Raw genomic sequence first — 20531 nt, 5'->3', positions numbered from 1 at the left:
AACTACTTCCCCTAAACACAGCCGTTGAGGATGTGATCTTTTACTTAAGTATAAAAATAGATTTAAAAATCACTTAGTCTTTGTAAGGATGAGGGAGTTCAGATAATGTTATGGACTGTAGGTGTGTGTCTCCCCAAATTCCTGTGTGGAAGCCCCATCTGGAGGCAGGGCCTGTAAGAGGAATTTTGGTTTAAATTAGGCCATGGGGGTGGGGCGCCTGGGTGGCTCAGGAGGTTAAGTGTCCAACCCTTGATTTAGGTGCAGGTCATGATCTCATGGTTTGTGAGCTCGAGCCCCACATCAGGCTCTGTGCTGACAGTGCAGGATTCTCTCGCTCTTCCCCAACTCAGGCTTGCTCTCTCTTTCTCAAAAAAAAAAAAGAAAGAAAGAAAGAAAGAAAGAAAGAAAGAAAGAAAGAAAAGCAATAAAAGTATTTTAAAAAATAAACAAATTAGGCTATGGGGATGGGATGCACGTGACAGGATTCATGCCCTTATGAGAGAGCTTCCTTCCTCCTCCTTGCTCCATCATGTGAGGGTACTGTGACGGGGGGTGGGGTGGGGGGGCCTCCCGGCAGGCCAGCTGTCACCAGGGATCCCAGCCTCCCAGCAGGCCAGCCCTCCCCGGGGACCCCAGCCTCCCAGCACCAGAGCCCTCGCCCTCACCATGAACCCCGGTCTGCCAGTACCTTCCTCTTGGCCTTCCCGGCCTCCAACACTGTGAGTAATAAATGTCTGTTGTGCGAGCCACACAGTCTTTGGGATTTGGTTACAGGAGCCTGAGCTAAGGCACAAACGTTAAGAAGAAAACTAAAAAGCCCAGATCGGCTCATGCTGCAGTGTCTAGAATGACTTCAGCCTTTTGGGGAGCAGCGGAAGGAAACGGAATGGTGTATCTCACTGTCTTGGCTTCTGAACCCCCGAGGTGTTCCCTGTCATGGCAGGAAGAGGCGGGAGGGGACCGAGGGCCTGGCCTGGCAGCCGGCTGTCACACTGCGGGGCAGCTGTGGAGCACCTGCCAGGGCGGCTCTCGGGCCAGGCCCTCGGCGACCACGCTGTCCCTGGAGAGGCATCGGGGGGCCCGCTCACGTTCACCTTGGAGATCGGGGCTCATGGCCCCACCGCCCGAGTCTGCTGAGCAGCGGGAGCTCTCCCGGGGAGACCGAGGAGCTGTGCGGCCCCCCAGTACTTTCCACTCTTGTGTCACCTCGGCCTTCCCAAGGCAGAGAGTGGGCGGGACACAGCTGGGAGCCGCCAATGTGACCCGGTATTTACTCTGCTCATCAAAGGGCTCTGACTTGCTGGGGGGACGCGAGAAGCAGTGCAACCACGCGGGGAGAGGAGGTCTCCTCTCGGGCGGCTCATAGTGACGGCTTCCGATTTACAGACTAAGACACAACATCACTCTCCTCTTGGCAAGCTGGCTTTTGTACTTCTACTTTGGTTCATTTCAGAGCCCACCTGCCGGGACGGCTCTCTCTCTCCTCCTGTGCTCTGGGGCTCCCCAGGCCATGCTGCTCCTGCGGACTCTGAGGAGCCCAGAGGCACCCTGAGGGTCGGGGCCGGTTGCTTTACCGGGCACGGCTCCCTCTTCCGACCGCCCCCCCTCTGTTCTACCTAAATATTCAAGACAAAGTTTTGTCTCGTTTCCACAGAGACTTCTCTCTTCCTTTCTGAACCCCGGAGCGCTGTATTTCCTGCGCTCCCGACAGCGTGTCACACGTGCGACCCTGTGCTGGGGCTTAGCCACGCAGAGATGCGTCCCTTCGGGAGTAGAGGGACACTCAGCTGTACGGTCCCCAGCTGACATCACACCAGGTCACCCCCTGACTCATGAAACACTTCAGAGGCTCAGAGAGGCCTGGGCTGCTGCCAGCTTCAGGGGTCTCCAGCCATAGCTAGATTTATTTACTTATTTATTTTTAAAGTTTATTTAGACAGAGAGAGAGAGTGTGTGTGTGTGTGTGTGTGTATGTGCGCGCGTGTGCGTGTGCATGAGCAGAGGAGGGGCAGAGAGTGAGGGAGAGAGAGAATCTCAAGCAGAGTCCACGCTGGCTCAAACTCATGAACCATGAGATCACGACCTGAGCCAAAATCAAGAGTCGGATGCTTAATCCGACTGAACCACCCAGGCACTGCCATCACTCATTTTATATGAAGGTGTGTGCAAAGGAATTAGGTTTTTAAAAAATTCCCCCAATATTTTTCTAGGTGTTGGTTCTGTAAAAATGTACTAGTTACTAAAGAAAATGTGGCTTTTGTGTAATGTCAGAATTGCTATCAGATCCAGGGCACAATTCAAATATGGAAACATTAATACATACAACCTGTGTGTGTGTGTGTGTGTGTGTGTGCCGTGTGGGTATACAGGTGCAAACAGACACGCAGACACACAGACACACACTGCAGGATCAGGTGAGTCTCCTCCACACGGAGCGAGTGTGCAGATCTCTCCCCAGCAGAGCCTGCGCAAGAGGGGTATCTCTAGTCTTACTGATTTTAACGAACTTTCACTTTTAGTCTCCTTTATTCTCCATCTGCCTAGTGAGTTTATTCCTATACTTAACACGCTGCTCTGAGGTCTGGATCAGGAGAGATATTGGTACACATTTTCCTGACGTCATTCCCTCTTACAGTGAAAGACCATCGCATCCTTCAAATCGCTCGTCTTCGGACCACAGGAGATGCTGCTGTACCTGTCTGCATTGCCAAGAGCTTCCAAGTCCATGCTCGAAGATGAGCTCCGACGTTCGCAAGACCTATGAAGCCTGAACAGGCTGTTTTTTTCAAATGTTGTTATTTTTGAGAGAGAGAGTGCGAACGCAAGCACGAATGGGGGAAAGAGAGAGAGTGAGGGAGAGGATCCAAAGCAGGCTCTATGCTGACGCCAGCGAGCCCGCTGCAGGAACTGAACTCACAAACTATGAGACCACGGCCTGAGCTAAAGTCAGATGCTCCGCTGGCTGAGCCATCCCGGCGCCCCCCAAACAGGCTCCTCTGATGCCAACCTCACTGCAGAATCCAGGAGCAGAGAAGAGGCTGGTCTGACGATGGAAACTGCCAGAGAGTCTATTCCTCTGATAAAGCTCAGTTTTAGAATCTCTCCTTTACCAAATGTGAGGCAGAGTCGGCTCTTAAGATACTAAAAATAAGTTATTGTGTGATATTAAAAATGATAAAGACAGTGCCAACCCCCTTGTGGACTTGAAAGCATCATGGACAATCAGCACATTGAGGGAGGTGCGGGCTACGTGGATTCAGAAGACCTGACCTTGAACTCTGCTCTCCTACTAAAGAGCTACATGACCTTAGGCAAAGTCACCTCCCATCTCTGAACCTCTCTCTCCCCTTTTGCAAAATGAGGCTGGTGGTAATACCTGTTTGATGTGTGAGGCACACACGGGACATTAAACACGCATGCACTTTACAGTTTACATGCCCATTACTACGTGTCGCTGTTCTACCGCAGTGATTCTTCAATGTGAGTGTGCCTCAGAACCCCGAGAGGGCTTGGTAAAACTCAGACTGCGGGCCTGGGCTCCGCTTCTCGGGATTCTGATTCAGTAGGTCTGGTTGGTGCCTGAGAATTTGCCTTTCTAGCAAGTTCTCAGGGGATGCTATAGCTGCTTGAGAACCACTGCTCTCCTGAAATCCGGGCCATCTTCCTTCTTACCGCATTATGAATTCCTTAAAGCACAGCCTCAGCTTGTTGTGATGCCGATAGAGCTTTGGGTCAGCTGGGATCTCGGCCAAGAACACTTGGGCTACTTCCAGTGGTCCCTGTTGGAAAAAGTCACAGAACAATAAGACACTGGAAAGAAACTGGAAGTACTCGGGAGAAAATCTTGGAGTGACTCCTTAGTTTGAGCACTGAATTCTGTAGTTAGTTTGATCACAGTCAAAGCAAAACACCAAGGGAGGGCCTGAACTTCTCAGGACACTCTGATTTCTTAGGAGTCTGGGGTTTTAGGAGAATACTCAGAGGTATGCATGTATTTTCTTAATAAAAAGCTACTAATAATAGGTTCTTCATATGTAAAGGTAATACTGCTGCAGCATGGGGGATGTGCTTCGAGTTGCTTTTCTAAAACCGGGGAGTGTCCTGATCTCACCATTCACATTCACTGCTCTGGCTGCCTAGTGGTGGGCACCATTTTGTGTATTTGCTGGCTTGAGTCAGAAATGCGCGTCCTACATATATAGTCCGTGGTTGTGGGCTTGTAAGGTCTTCCATTTTCATCAAAGGATCGGGACTTACAGCAAAGACTTCCTAATTATTTTCTGATCTTGGAAATATAACAGTCATGTCTCCTCTGGGCTATTTCTGCTCCCCTGATAGTATCTGGATAGTTTTTGCAGGGCAGTCCAGGTGCACTGAGTGAGAAAAAACTCACGACACTCAGTGGGTTTGTGAGTGGAGGTATAGACAAGAGCAGGTCTGGATCTGAAATTGAGGATGCCTCCTGGACAGAAAGTATGAAGCCAGGGTGCGGAGTTTGGGAGCGAGGTTTAGTTGCGTGCGGAGTTTGGGAGCGAGGATTCTCCTGGGTCTGAGAATGTCTGGCTTGGTCAGATGGCTCAAGGACACTGCGGTTGACAAGGCCCTGGCACGCTGGGCTCCTCTGGTGACTGACCCAGGGCCTCCATGTTCCAGACCTTTTCCCCGGTCTCCTGCGGGCATCGCTGGATGGGTCCCGAGCTCTGTAACAGCTCTCCCACAACCGGGCATGAGCCAGCTCTCTGCAACAGGGCCCCAGATCTGGAACACACGGCCACGTCTGGCCTCACAGTGAAGACTTCTCTGTAAAAATGGGACTCCTTCATCATGGTCCGCTCACATCTGGGACTTCTCTTCTCCCCGGGGGTTGTTAGATGAAGCAGAAGAGGCCTCACAAGTGTCAGGTCTAAGGCAAGGGTACTATGTATGTGTGGACCAGACTCCTCATCAACCTCAAGGAGGACGGTGTAGACACCTAATGGAAACCAAAGTAACAGGAAGCAGAGGGGTGGCCGCCAGCTGGCTTTGCTCACCTGGTTCACAGTTGCTCCCACGGAGCCCTGCAGCACCATCTGAAGCATCTTGGCATCAGGGGGTTCCTGGTTGATGGCGACCGCTAACTGAAGGGTCTTCTTCTTCATATCTTCAATGGCAACTTCAATTGGTGTCAAAACAAACTGAATATAAGACATAAGTGTAGGGAAGTCATTGTCTGGTCTTATAAGCCACAAACAAACCTGGGGCCAGGAGAGACCCGGGTCTGCAGAAGCCGGGAAGGGGCCTCTCAGAGTAATTATAATGATCTGGATGGGCGAAGAGGAAGGCAGGGCCTGACATCTCTTGAACACTTCCTGGGTTCCGGGGACTTGGCCTGCATTTCTCAGTGAGTACTTTAAATAAACAACCTCTGCATTCTGTCCACTTGACAGCAAAGGGGGGTTTGTAAAGTGAATGAAGTGCCCCACAATGAGACAGGTGCTAAGTAGGGAGCTCAGGATTTAATTGCAATGATGTCTGCATTCAAAATCCTTGCTCTCTCTACACTTTTACTTTTTCCTCCCCCATTATTGAACAAGTTACTTGACTGATCATTGGGAAAGGTATTACAAGCACCCTACTCAAAAGTTTTTTTTTCTGCACCATAATATGATTTTGGCATCATTTATGCCTTGTCCAACTCACCCTGAAGGTGAATTCCTAGTTAATAGAATTCTCTTAAGGGTCCACCTGCTGATTGCCAAGTTCTGTGGGTTTGGGGCAGGGCAATTCCTGAAAGTTGTAAGTGGAGTTGTATACCACCCCCTCCTTACTTCATATCCTGAAGTCCTAATTCCCTAGTACCTCGGAATGTGACCCTGAGACAGGGTCTTTATAGAGGAAATTGTGTTTAAGAGAGGTCATAAGGGTGGGCCCTACATGACAGATGTCCCCATAAGAAGAGGAAATTTGGACACAGAGATACACGGAGAAGAGAGGCTATGAAGACACAGGGAAAAGACAGTCATCCACTAGTCAAGGAGAGGGGCCCAGAACGCATCCTTCCCTCTCGGCCCCTGGAAGGAATCAATCCTGCCAACATCCTGACTTGGACCGTGGCCTCCAGAACTGCGAGACCACACGTTTCTGGTTCAAGGCCCTTTGTTACGAATGCCCCAGCAATCTAACACGCTGAGGTTCGCAAGGACCTAGCAATGGTCACGCAGCGCTGTGTGGGCACTCGTCGGGACCACAAGCTTATTCCCGTGCCAGGCCGACCTGCCCTCGTGTTGAAAAGTCCAAAACAGTAAGAAACAGAACAGATGCCTTCTAGACCAACCTCCTATTAGCCGAATCACTCATTCAGGACTTCCCTCACCTCCCCCACTCTGATGTGGCTGCCGAACGCCCTAGCCGGTGGGCAGTGAGCTCAGTCCCTTCTGCTCCTGCCCGATGAGGTATTTGTTCATCAAAGTTCACCTCTGTGTTCACCCACATGACGACGCCTGTTATTTTAATGACCTAATCTAATTAAATAATGCATAAACTGATGAACGGTGGGTGTGGAAAGAACTAGAATGGTTTCCAAGTGTATGCCAGGGCAGGACACCATGAAAGCAAGTTGCTATAAAGATTCCTGTCACATTAGGTGTGCATGAGACAACTGTAAAAGGCTAGGGGCGAAAAAGTCACGAAATCCAGAAGGACTCTGCCCTCGTATTGTTTAGCAAGGATCTCCAAGCTCCCCCTCTGTTTTATAGAAGTGAAAATGGAAAATTATGCATGGTGTATTATGGGTGGGGTCTATACAAGAGAGACAACGAGACAACGCTGAATTGTCACCCACCAACCCCAAACCACAAGGAAGGCTGGGCTCTGTATCAGGTACATGGCAAATAAATGTACACTTACGTATTTTTAAGTAAAATAGAATGTTTACCCTGTGCCTAATTTTGAGACACCTTCTTGATCGGTTGCATTACAGTGGGTTCAAAGACTTCCACTGTACAAAGAACCAGGGAAGAGAAAGGGGTCCTTGCAGTCAGCGTGTAGATGAGGAAACCGAAGGGAAATAACGGTCTTGGGCAAGGCCACCGGAGGACTCGGGGACTGGAAGTCAGTTGGTCTCCTTATGTACCTTGCGTGGAGCCTCCTTCCAGCTCACTGCCAGCTCACAGGCTACTCACTTGCTGCTCCCATCTTTGACAATTAATAACCCAACTGTAAGCTTCCAGATAAATAAAAATTGACTGTAAAATATTTAAAATCTAAGTATATATTTCCTATAATCATATCATGAAAATACACACGATAAATCACATAGGGATATCATTATATTTATCTTAAAGATCTAAATTCAAAAATGGACAATATTTAAATATAAAGTAGCGCTATGAAACGTGGAGCTGCCTACATGGGGTTCCCTGGGGCCATGACCATCAGAGGCAGACCCCCACGGTGATATCTCAAGTGGGCCCCGCTCGGAGTTTCACTCCAGTCTGCCAGGAAGGGGTGTGGAGGAAGGGTGCATCATCCTGGGAGGGGACTCATGCATTCCATGGTGACCTCAGTCAGTTACCTCTTCCTTCTGGATGACGCGGATCCTGGTCTTGATGTAGGGGAAGGCGTGCATGGTGGTGAGGACCGTGTTCCTCCGGTACTGCTCGTGGAGCTCCCCCCGCGGCCGGCCCTCCAGCGTGAAGGGCGTGGTGTACATGAACCTCCGCAGATTGAAATTCTTCTCGAAGTAGGTGACCCTGTCTTTCATCTCATACTCATCGAAGTAGGGCTCCACGAAGGTGATTTGTATGTAGGCCTGCGGGGACAAGGTGGGAGAAGGAGGGGATGATCCCGTCTGTGAAGCCCCAGCTGGGAGGCCCCGGGGAGGCACGCCGGAACACAGGTGAGGTCAGCCTCCCTGCTCGGCGCCCCCAGGGACAGGACGGAGTGTGAGAAGGACTGGGCAGTGTGCCCGGGTGAAGTCAGGTCTGCAAGCTGGCCCTCCGAGCAGAGCTAACTCATCCACCTGAGACTTGGTATGCAAGGTCGCTAACTGCTATTCACAACAGATGAGCCTTCCTTTCCAGAACAACCGTGACTGCTGTACGCTTAGGAGAATGGCCAAACTAAAGGAAACCGACAATACGGAGCGCTGCCAAGGATGGAGCGGAGCTGGAACTTCCAGAGACGGATGGCGTGAGTGGAAACGGGTACTGCCCTTCCAACGCAGGGTGGTGGCTTCTGACACAAAGGGAGGACACTGACCGTACGACCCAGCAGCCCCACTCTGATGTGTGTGCCCAAGAGAAAGGAAAACTCACGTGCACACAACAACCTGTCCACACCGTCTCGAGCAGTAGAATTCATAACAGACAAGATAGTTCGTGGTTCAAGCCCCGCATCAGGCTCTGGAGCCTGGAGCCTGCTACAGAGTCTGTGTCTCCTTCTCTCTCTGCCCCTCCCCCACTCACGTTCTGTCCCTCTCTTGTCTCAAAAATGAATAAGCATTAAAAAATTAAAAATAAAAATAAATATTAAAAAAAAGACTACCACTCAGAAATACAAATGAAAAACTGCCACAACATGGATGAATCCCATATGCACTGTGTGAAGTGATAGCAGCCAGACCCAAAGGTCTGTACTTGTTACTAGAGGTGTCCGTTTATACGACATTCTGGAAAGGGGCAAACTACAGAGACAGACCACAGACCAGGGACTGTCAGGGGCTAACGGCAGAAGGAAGGGGCATGGGGGACATATTTTGGGGTGATGGAACTCTTTGTGGTGGTGGTTACATGTGTTTGTCAAAACTCCTAGAACTAAACTCCAGAAAGGCGAATTTCACTGCATGTACCTCATTTTGAAATGCACACACGCACACACGTGCACATACAATAAGGAAGGACATTTATTAGGAAAGAAGGCCTCTTAGGGGCACCTGACTCCTGATTTTGGCTCAGGTCATGGGATCAAGCCCTGGATTAGGCTCTGTGCTGAGTGTGGAGCCTGCTTGAAATTCTCTCTCTCCTTCTCCCTCTGCCCCCCTCCCAGGCTTGGGCATGTTTGCTATCTCTCTATATAAGGAAGGAAGGAAGGAGGGAAGGAAAGAACAAAAGGATGAAAGAACTAAATAAATAATAAGAATAATAAGAATAAAAATGACAATGACCATAGGTTCCATAATGCCCATCCACTGAAATGATGGAGGCCATCATTGACCTCAGACTGTAAATCGCCTTTCAGTGTGATGAAATCCAGCTGTAACTCTGGGTTCAGCTTCTCATTTAAAACTCTCACAACCTGCCATGGGCTTTTGCAAAGAGAGGAACAGAGCACCCTGCGTCAGGGACATCGCTGGCAACTCTACGTAGCACGTGCCGTGGACGTCCATCTTCCGAGGACCTCTGACACTTCTCTCTGGGCTTAGCTCAGCTCTTACCATGCTTATTGCTTCAGGCCTGGACTAGGGAAGGTGTCTGAAGTGAGAAAGTCTGCTGAAATATGTAGAAAAACACACTCTTCCATTTGGTCAACTCCTCCCTACTTGCATCATCTCCTTAATGTCCTGGAGGACAGAAGGGAGGGAAGAGTTTGGACTCTTGCTTCCCAGGCCTGCCAGATGGCAAGCTCTGTCCCCCAGCGCGTAATAAATACCTGGAACTTGCATTATTCCCAGCAGCCTTGACAGCCGCATGAACACATCTGTCTAAGAGCTGGGCTGAGTAGAAGACAGCACCCAAGACACAATATGGAATGTATCTCGTCTCTGTCTGCATTTCCTGGCGCAGAGTTTCCAAAACCCTTGGAGTTTCCTGAGTGATAGGAGCATCTCCGTTATTCTACTGACTTATGCTTGGTGGGTCCCCGGATGGGGGCTGGTCGCCCAAAAGACCAATCATGTGATTAGAGGGTTGGGACTTCGGGCTGACTTTGGCCTCTCCCAGGGAGGGGAGGTGGGGACTGGAGACTTGAGTTCAGTAACATGGTCCATGAGTTAACCGATCATGCCTGGGCATTAGATCCTGGATGCTGAGGGTCCGCAGAGCTTCCTGACAGGAGGGTGGGGGGACATGCCTGGATTCCACAAGGGGGGGGTACACAAAAGCCCTGGGGTCTGTCCCAGACCTTGCCTTCTGTGTACCCTTTATCATAAAACTGCAATTGTCTTTTTTTTTAAATTTTTTAAAATGTTTTATTTAGTTTTTTGATACAGAGAGAGACAGAGCATGAGAGGGGGAGGGGCAGAGAGAGAAGGAGACACAGAACCAGAAGCAGGCTCCAGGCTCTGAGCGGTCTGTACAGAGCCTGACGTGGGGCTCGAACCCACGAATGTGAGATCTGACCTGAGCCGAAGTCGGAGGCTTAACCGACTGAGCCACCCAGGCGCCCCAAACTGCAATTGTCTTAAGGAGCTTTCCTGAATTCCGTGAGTCACTCTAGTGGATTACCTAATCCAAGGACTGTCATAGGAACCCCGAGTGAGCAGCCCTTTGGTCAGAAGTGCAGGTGGCCTGAGGCTGGTGTCAGAAGAGCCTGTAACCTGTGGAGGGTGACGCTGCCTCCGGGTGGGGAATGTCCAACTGTACGCGGCACACCCAGCTGGGGATGGGACAGAATACACCCTCATGTGAAAGTGAGGACACTGAGGTCCAAGCCCTTTCCATCATTCCCCCAACAGCACAGGGGCCCTACAGGTGGCTGGACGGAACTCCTGGTGCCTGAAGAAAGGGGCCACTAAGTGCCAGCGGTGACAAATTTGCACCTTTGTAACATGTTTGAAGGCAAGAGTATAAAGTTTGGAGAGAAAGGCAATACAGAACAGCGATGAAGAGGAGGGTTTGAGGATGACAGCCTCTGAGCCTGAGTACTGGCTCTGACACCTGCACGATCCTGGAAAGCTGCTCATTAATTTTGTGCCTCAGTCCTCTCATCTGTAAAATAGGAATGACAACACCTACTTCAAAGGGCTCTTGGAGGATGAGATGAAATGATGTAAATAAAGGACCTGATGCAGTGCCAGGAACATAGGTGATACTTAATAAATGGTAGCTCTTATTAGAGTTCCTGCCTTTGAATATGGCATCTTTATGATCTAACTCAATAATAGCTGAACCCTAGACAAAAAATTGTGGTTGTGCTGAAGTGACTTTGAGAGCCCAGACAGAGGTCATTTTATTTTCTTAGGATAAGAACAAAGAGAATCCGAGCCTGAGGGTTCCTTTTTGCTAATGTCCCCATACCTTGTTAGGATCCAATTTGGTTTTGTCCACTGGAGCAGAGTCTTTTATCACTTCCACAAATTCTGCACCAAAACACTGACCATAAAATCCCTAGGCAAGAAGAAACAACAGATGAGAAAGGTCACTTAAATATAATACAACCCCTTGAGTCTCAGAAGCGGTGTCAGTTTGGAACAAGCGTCACGAAGAATTTGCTCATTGATTATTGGAGGTCCTTCTGAGCTAATGAGGCAGGTTCAGCATTTCTGGAGACAAAAATAAAAATATAAGGAAGTGCAACATTGCAAACTAATACATGCTTCCCCGTGACAAGTATGCTTAAGGTCTGATTTGGCCAATGTCATCGTATTTTCCGAGCAGCTCTAGGCGAATGACATTATTTCCTTCTTGCCTTTTGTACCCGAGGAACTGGGAGGTCACCAGGCTTCCCAGAATGTGACAAATCATACTCCACAAGAAGACAAAACCTATACTTCCAAGTCCTGTGTTGAGGAAACATATTAGGGAACCAACTGGCCTGGGGTCATCCGCTAGTTTTCCTTCTCATGAGCTGAATGACTTTGGACAAGTTACCCAACCACTGTGGGCCATGGCTACTTTGAGTCAAATGGGACTGAACTCTCTTGTCTTATTTGCCATGGATGGAGAGCATAAAGTGTTTTAAATTTTACAGCCATAAACAAGCATAAATTCAAAGCAATGGCAAGAGGGCATGAGGAATGAATCTTGAGCTAACTGTCTGCAGTTCAGGGAACTCAGTTACTCAGCCTGAGAGAGTTTTGTTGGGTGGGAACCTCTTGACTTTCCTCCTGAGTTCTAAGTGCTTGGCCCTTTCAATGTCTGCTTTTCTTGCTTTTCTCTATGCTGTTTTCTTTTTTCTCCATCTGTTCCTCCAGGAACATGCTCTGGTTTTTTTGTGCTACATTATAGATCAAATATAAAGAACATATTTGGGCTTCTAGTCCATGAGATGGGAGAATGACCCTGATAATCCACAGAGGAGGGATCCTTGGGTCAGCTCAGCAGGAAGAGGGCTATTGGGAGCATCTCTGTGTCAGAAGTGGGATGTGTTGTCCTGTAATACCAAAAGGGTGGCCACAACATTTTCTAGGGCTAATTCAGTAATCTGGCCAGATTCAAAATCAAGGTAATAATCTTTAAGCTCAAACACTATCATTAGAATTTCAAAAGAGTTTCAAGAAAGCATGTGACATCAACAGGCTTTTGGATAGTCTTGAAAATAAATAATCACCATATAAATTTATAAACTTTGATAAGCATACACAGAATCTTAGGGAAAATGTATCCAAATTCTGCTTTACCTTATGACTTCACCTAATGCCTTCATATTATAAATGCAATGTGGAAAAGTTTTATATAGATCAATGATGAATCTGTAACTCTTCTTTTTTTTGTAATAACCCACTATAACTTACTTTTATGAAGTATATAATATAAAGTACTTTTCTTACCTCTAGTCTGTGAGAGATCTCAGGGAGCTTGGTAATTGCAGGCTCCTTGTAAACAAATTCCTGCTCATCTAAATCCCCAAATTTGGATCCATAGAAACCAACTCGGAAGTAGGTTCCAAACATTCTCTTATGACCCTAATGAGCAAAATAAGAAAACCTCTCTTTAGCCAGGAAATTCATGAAAATTTATTGGTTTGGAAAAAGCAGGAGTCTCTTACTGTGTTACAAAGCGTTTTATTCCTATGGCTAATATAAATCAAAATCACTCCTTTAGAAAAATGTAATGTGGTGGAATAAACTCTGGAAATAATAACAATTGGAATGCCATAAAAGATGTCTTGGACTTCTTTTAGGTGAATTTAAAAGAATCTCATATTTCCTGGTTGTAAAGTAACTCAAGCTGCTTCCTTTCCCAGTCTGAACTCTGGTCCTGTCTATTCCCAGCCCCTCTCCGTTTGGTAGGTCAGAGCCGTAGCAATGATGTGCTCAAAGCAGGTCCCTTCCTAGAGAGGAAGCAGGACCAAGCATCTCTGGGACAGGGTCACCCACTGCCAGGAAACAGGACCTGCAGGCCGGGGACCCCGTTACCTTGCTAATGATGCTGTCGAAAGCCTTCTGTAGCTTGTCGTGTGTGGAGGTCAGCTTCCGGAAGTCTCTATGTGCTTCCAGGATGGGAATGACCAGCTTGTAGACCTCGTTCACGGTCTCGTACAGTCCTCCCTTGGAAAGAGAAAACGGACATAAAAAAGAATTGAGTCCCTTGGAAAGTTAAGAAGAGCAGAGTTCAGTATGTGCTGGAGAACGGATTCCCAATTGGCACCATGGTATTTTACAGAGCAGGAGAGATGTCTGAGCCGCTCTGGGATGGCTGGAGTGCTCACATTCACTGAGACACACGCTAAATGGTCCTTTACGATGACGTTAAGTGGGCAGAAGGTTTTCAAGGGATAAAAACAGTCAGGAGATGGGCTGCAGGGACTAGTGAGTATTCAGGAAGACAGCTTCAGCGTGTTTAACTGGCATCAGGGGTCACCCTGGAGCCTGATGTTCAATGCGTGCCTGGAAGGAGTTGCTAGATTCTAACTAGTTTGCTTTCTTGCATTTTACAAAAACCCAAAAGTATATTGCACTTCCTCTGAATCCTGAAACAGGAAGCAGAAAAAAGGAAAGAGAGCTAGAACAATAATTAAAATACATAGAGGTTGTAAGGTAGGACACTTGGAATTGAAAAGCAGAAAAGAAAGAAAAATATAAAGATAAACAATATTTACATGGCGTAAAACTGGGGGGGAGGTGAGGGATTATCAAAATGAAAATGGGGAAGAGACTTTCTTCCCTGCTCTCGATCTCACAGGCTCAATCCACCTATTTTTCCTCTTATTAGGAGTGGTTGGACCCAGAGTAGGGGGATGGGACGGGGAGTCTCAGTGGTTTGTATCCCCACGATTCTCCGAGCTGGTCCTGCATTGTGACAAGCCTGGGGATGACCCAGTTGCCAGGAAGGAAGACGGTCGAACTATTTCTTCCCTCTCCTCCCAGTGGCTCTGCCCCAATATTTTTCTCCATGAGAGGGAAAACGAGGGAGTAAGAACATGCCTTGTCAGCATTTTCTTGGGAACTGCTGGAAATGAACCATCTCTCTAGTCTCCTGGTCTTGAACCAGGAAAGGCACTAACGTAAATACTTCTCAGCGAGTATGGGAAACCTGTGCACAATGAAGAGGACAGAAGCGAAAGCTGAGACAGGAAGCAGTGATGACATGAAAGCCAGGATACTGCCGTGATCAAAGCTTTCTCAGCTCCCCAGATCGCTGATGCGACTGGCATCCATCAAAGTCCATCCGGGGCCCCCGCACCCCCTGCACACCCCAGCACCAGGCTCTGCGGTAGGACTGCATCGCCCAGCATGGGGAGCTCGCCTGCACGGAGGCCCCCGGGCCTTTGCATGCACTGACCGTGCTGAACAGCTCAGCCGCGTGCTCCAGGAGCCCCACCAGGCCGCTCTCGGTGAAGTACCGGCCGGAGCACACACCGTCCTCGTCAGGTGACAAGGTGTCATCGGAGACTGCAGACTCCTCCAGCACATTCGAAGAAATATTCTGAAAGAGATGCCAGTATAAGCCCGGGAGACAGGAGAGTCTCGCGGCCAAGAGGTCCTGCAGGAACCCAAGATGTAGCATAGAGGCAGCCCACGTTCGAAGATCCTCACCCAGCCTGTGATTTTACAAGGTCTCTAATTCTGCCCAGCGGCGGCTCTGGCTGCCCTTCAAGTTGAAAGGACACACTGAGCAACTGTGTCTTCGAAGCTTATAGTCACCTTTTCTTTTTCACCACTAGGACGTATCTAAAGGACACTTACCTCAACATAACAATGGTTGAGTTACTTTTGTGAAATGACCCGAGGGGACATCCAGCAGGGTCATGTTTTTTTTCTTTTTCAAGTTTATTTATTTGTTTTGAGAGAGAGCATGGGTCAGTGAGCGGGGGAGAGGCAGAGAGAGAGGAAGAGAGGGAATCCCAAGCAGGCTCCGAGTTGTCAGCACAGAGCCCATCATGGGGCTTGAACTCACCAACTGGAGATCATGACCTAAAATCAAGAGTCAGATGCTTAACTGACTGAGCCACCCAGGTGCCCTGGGGTCATGGTTTTTAAAAGGCAAAGACCAGGGGAGTCTGGATGGCATAGTCAGTTAGGCGCCCAGCTCTTGATCATGACTCAGGTCATGATCTCATGTTCTGAGCGATCGGGATGCACTTGAGGGCACAGAGCCTGCTTGAGATTCTCTCCTTCCTTCTCCCTGTCTCTCTGTCATTAAAACAATTAAAGGCAAAGGCCAATTAACCGTTAACTAGACTCCTTGTTTCAACAGGCAGGTGAGCCTCTGGAGTTCACGGCCATGAACTTGACTCTCAGGAACAGTCATATACCAGCAGGTGAGGATGTCCTCTTTGTGGACGTATTCATGGCAATGCAGCAGTTACTGTTGTTTTGGCTCCTTTTGCTTCTTTTTACAACTTTCCCTTTACACAAACCATAGAGTTTAAAGTCTCCAGCAGGGAGTGCAGTAACCAGGGCCAGGGCTAGTGTGAGCCAAGTGAGAAACCAAGGGCACAAAATTTAGGGAGGCATTCACTCTCAGGGTCCTGTAAGCAGTGACTCTGAACTTGCGTGACCCTAAGAGTGAGCACTTCCTTAAATTCTGCTCCTTACGTGCCTCTCTTGCCTCACCTCCTCTCTGGTCCTTGTGGTGACTCTCATACTCTTGACATCTTAAAAGACATTTTCCCAACCTCACAGCTATAGAAGAAAGGCACATACAGCATAAAAGACATGGAAAATCCTTCCAGCTTAGAGACTGCAAATGGGTAGCACACACCCCACCCTTCCCTACTGCTTACACTCACAGCAGGCATAACTAATCAATTATAGCACCATTTCTCTTGAGTTTGGATGCACAGTGGACCCTTGAACCCACATAGGTTTGAATTGCATGGACCCAATTATATGCATTAAGAAATATGTATTGGAAAATTTTTTGAGATTTGGAACAGTTTGAAAAAACTCACAAACCACATGGCTTAGAAATATCAAAAAGAAAGTAAGGAAGAATTAGGTATTATTGTAAGGCTACAAGATATTATAAATAGAGCATAAAAAATACATATTAATCAACTGTTTTTGTTACCAGGAAGGTATCTGCCCAACAGTGGGCTATTAGTAGTTAAGTTTAGAGGGAGTTAAAGTTTATGTGGATTTTTGACCATGTGGGGGGCACCTCATGTTGTTCAATGGTCAACTGCAGTCTCAAAATTCTTTCCAGAGGAGCATTCCCATCAGCCACTACTAATTGACCACAGTTGGCTTGAGAAGTAAAATCTGTTTGCTTCCTGGCCTGGCTAGCAAGGTCCAGGGAATCAACCTTTGCAATCGGGGAAGAGAGATCTCACTGTCCTGTGTCTTCACATCCCAGCCTGTACGGTAGTTTTAGGAATCTAGGAGGCTCTCAGAATCTCTTCAGCCAGTCTCTTTTTCCAAACATGGTCTTTCTATTATGATGTTTCCAGATTGGAATAACAGAAGGTCCAAGGGACTCTGCTAAAAGAATCTAATAACTCAAGAAAGGGGTACTATTAGAACTGTATGCAATTTTCTATGGGTAGAGGAACAGATCTGAAGTAATGTAGCTTTATTAGCTGTAATCAGAGGAAAAGGATTCTGGCAGACTTTCCTGGCTTGGGAATCACGGAGGTAGAAGTAACAGCAGCATCTGAGAATGTAGCCGTATCTACGTTTGCAGAATAAACACTGGGCTCTGGGGCATATAATTTCAATGACCTCAGTGCCTTGGAATTCAGTGGCCTCAAGGTTATTTCCCTTGCACAGATTTATTTATCCCCAGTTTATAATTCTTTTCCAAAAATTCAATTTTATTGGAGCAGAACAAGGTTGAAAACTAAAGCACACAGTATTTTAAAAAATCAACTTCGGACATCTGCGGTTAATGCCGCCCAGAAGTCCTTCATCTTTTTCTGTAAACTAAGGAACCACACTGCTGGGACGGACCTCCACTCTGGTCCAGCCAATCAGAGCATCCCGTTTCTCTGGCCATTACGATTGGTTCAGGGACGAACACGTGACCCTGTCAGAACCAATAAGATCCACCGAGACTTCCTTGGGAACTGCTGGAAATGAACCATCTCTCTAGTCTCCTGGTCTTGAACCAGAGAAGGCATTAACCTAAATACTTCTCAGCGAGTATGGGAAACCTGCGCAGAATGAAGTGGACAGAAGGAAAGGCTGGGACAGGAAGCAGTGATGACACCGAGGTCTGATGACCCTGTTTGGGGCCCTCGTTCCAATTTGGCAGGTGCTGCTCATGGCTTACCTCACCTAAGCTGGTAAATTCCACTTCCACCCAAGGTCAGTCTAGGTTAAGTATTTGTCACTTGCAAGCATATAATCCACAAAGATTTGGTATGTCTCACTTGAGAGAAAGGAATTGGGTCATGGGCAACCACATACTTTGGCTCCTTTCCCGTCGCTGAGAACACCTACTTGGCCATGTTCTGGGTATCAAGGAGTTCTCATACTTCACAGTTCCTTCTGCCTTCCCCTTGCCCTTCCTGGTCCTTCTGAACTTCCCACAACCCCCCGTTAGGTCCTATGATAAACACTCCCAGCATCTCGTACGTCTTTATTACGTTTATTATAATTGTTATGCAATAAGGAATCGAATAGTTATTTGATGTTGCTCTCCTTGGCTAGAATTTAAGTTCATGAAGACACAATAAATGCTCAGTAAAATATCATCTAGAAGAATAAGTGAATGGATATAGATGTATTAAAAATAGAACTGTATGCCCCCATGTAGAGGAAATGTGGGATTCTGTTGGTTCTAGAGTAACTATTCTCTCTTGCCTTGGCATGGCTTATTTTAAGCAAATCAGCTGGATTCTAGGTGAAATTAGAATTAAGCTTACAAAACATGAAAGTCAATAATTAGATGCCATTAAAACTTAAGTGATAAATAGCAAATAAAATATAGTAACTTGGGTGGCTCAGTTGTTTAAACATCCAACTCTTGATTTTGGCTCAGGTCATGATCTCATGGTTCATGAGTTACAGCCCTCATGGGGCGCTGCACTGACATCACGGAGCCTGCTTGAGATTCTCTCTCTCTTTCTCTCTCTCTTCTCTGCCCCTCCCCCACTGTGTGGGAGTGCTCTCTCTCTCCTCTTTTTCTCTCAAATAAACATTAAAAAATGAAAAAAAATATATAGTAACTGTGAAAACGGCATAAAAGAAGGTTAAGAAATAGTTCAGTTAATGAAATATGAAAAGAGGGTGGTACAATTCAACATTAAATAAAATACCCAGGGGTGCCTGGGTGGCTCAGTCAGTTAAGTGTCCGGCTTCAGCTCAGGTCATGATCTCACGGTTGGTGGGTTCAAGCCCTGCATTGGACTCTGAGTTGACAACTAGCTCAGAGCCTGGAGCCTGCTTCAGATTCTGTGTCTCTCCCTCTCTCTCTGTTTCTCAAAAATAAATTTAAAAAAACATTAAAAAATTAAAAAAAAAACACCTAAAGATTTTCTGGGAATTGAAAAAGTAGCACTTATAATCATTTATCCTTTATAATATCAAATGACCAAAATAAATGTGATGAAAGAAGCAGATACCTATCAAGTGATTTCTATAGCTTTCTTCTACTTTTATGTGAATGAAAATCAGATGTGATATTCTTATGTTTTTTGGATGAGAATTTAATTTTTGGCTTTTATAACAAACATTTCTGAATTGAGCATAGAGTTTATTTGCTGAGAATGAAATGTTAGAATAAATATTATTGTTGTCAAAAGCCATAAGAAAAGAGGGGTCAATAATAATAAGCAAACAGGTGAAGAGGTGAACAAAGTTCTAGAAAATCCAAAGCTCCTGGCCCCCCAGCAACAGTTCTGGGGACTTCTTCTCAAAGCCTGGGAAAGAATTGTCCTGTCCCTCTGGCTCACACAGCCATCACAGAATTGTGTTGAAGAACAATAATGGAAAAAAGCCTTTTATAACGTCAGTCATGTAGATGCAAGCAAAGATAATACAAACACTTGTAAATGACTGTGACTCTGTCTTGAAGAGGGCTCTATTACTGCACTCATGTCCATGGTTTCAACGATAGTCATTTCTGCAAATTACATGCCTCGTGAAAAGGTTCTCATAAACTTCTGTTTTCTCTACAGACCATGTTAAACTATTCAGCAAACGCTGTCCAAGTCGCCACTGAGCATCGTAGCCTGAGCCAAGAAAGCCTGATTCAGCTCCTTTTTTCGCTTCCCAGGTTGGTGTGGTTCTTCCTTGACCTGGGACCAGAGTGTGGGACACTACAGAGTTGGGGCCTTTGCTCACATGAACGGGCACTGAGGGAAATCAGTTCTCCAACATTTGGAAAGTACTTTCCCAGCTGTCCATGTACTGTGCCAACTACACGTCTTTGAGAAAGAGCTTTAAGGAGAAAAAGAGAAAACCTGCTGCCTCAGTGTCTTTATTTGTAAAGTGGGAGTAAAACCACGTTGCCTATGTGCCTGCTTCACTGGTTGATGGGGAGCCAAAGGAAATCACGGATCTCAGTGTTTGGGGATGTCTACAGTGTCTAACAACTCTACGTTTATTGTAAATAATTAACAAATACCCTAAACAAGATGTACAGCGATTCGAAGAGGCAAATGTAATAGGCTGAAGCAGATTTCTCTCATCCTTGGCACAACTGGTTGATACTTGGGGCCAGACAATTCTTTGTGGTGGGAACTGATATGCATCCTGGAACGTTCAGCAGCGTCCCCAGCTTACATGTATCAGATGTAACCCTCAGTTGTGATAACCAGAAATGTCTTCCGGGATTGTCATCTGCCTCCCAGGCTGGGAGTGCTCCCACCCGAGTGCTCCCCCCAGGTGACAGCCACCGCCCTGCTGGCGAAGCTGCACTTGGCCCCCACCTGGAAGCTGACGCTGCCCACGGGCAAGTAGCTGTGGTCCTCCAGCATGCCCAGGTACTCCGCCACCAAGGCGGCCGCGTGCACCAGGCACATGGCCGCCTCCGTGTAGCACTTCTTCTTCGTGTGTTTCTCGGCCATGTTCTGGAGCCACGTCAGCCGCAGATCAGGAGATGTCTGGTAACTCTTGGCAATCCTGAGGACATATTGACAGGGTTTCAGGGACAGCTGGTGAATGACACTGTTTTTCTACGGTGTATGGCCATGATTCCCTCCAGGGATCCCCCCATCCTAAGAGTTCCCCCCAACATGTTCAGAACATGAGCGGGAAAACCAAACATTCATCAGTCCAGCTGTCTTCA

At 47.3% G+C, this 20531-nt stretch overlaps 1 protein-coding gene across 3 annotated transcripts in view; it reads right to left on the bottom strand.

The window, feature by feature from the left end:
• Positions 1-20531, bottom strand: part of DOCK8 (dedicator of cytokinesis 8) — a 212618-nt gene that overhangs the window by 5255 nt on the left and 186832 nt on the right. For all 3 annotated transcript variants that reach the window (XM_029920954.1, XM_029920952.1, XM_029920953.1), the window contains 8 exons: positions 20173-20365; positions 14640-14783; positions 13274-13405; positions 12686-12820; positions 11214-11303; positions 7553-7789; positions 5031-5174; positions 3673-3779 (listed from right to left, as the gene is read on the bottom strand). In XM_029920954.1, the coding sequence (XP_029776814.1) occupies positions 3673-3779; positions 5031-5174; positions 7553-7789; positions 11214-11303; positions 12686-12820; positions 13274-13405; positions 14640-14783; positions 20173-20365 (1182 nt within the window). The remainder of the gene's footprint in view (positions 1-3672; positions 3780-5030; positions 5175-7552; positions 7790-11213; positions 11304-12685; positions 12821-13273; positions 13406-14639; positions 14784-20172; positions 20366-20531) is intronic.

Source organism: Suricata suricatta, chromosome 13 (assembly GCF_006229205.1).
Source record: "Suricata suricatta isolate VVHF042 chromosome 13, meerkat_22Aug2017_6uvM2_HiC, whole genome shotgun sequence".
Classification (NCBI taxonomy): domain Eukaryota; kingdom Metazoa; phylum Chordata; class Mammalia; order Carnivora; family Herpestidae; genus Suricata; species Suricata suricatta.
The sequence above is the reverse complement of the archived record's forward strand: the minus strand, read 5'-3'. Positions and strand labels throughout refer to the sequence as shown.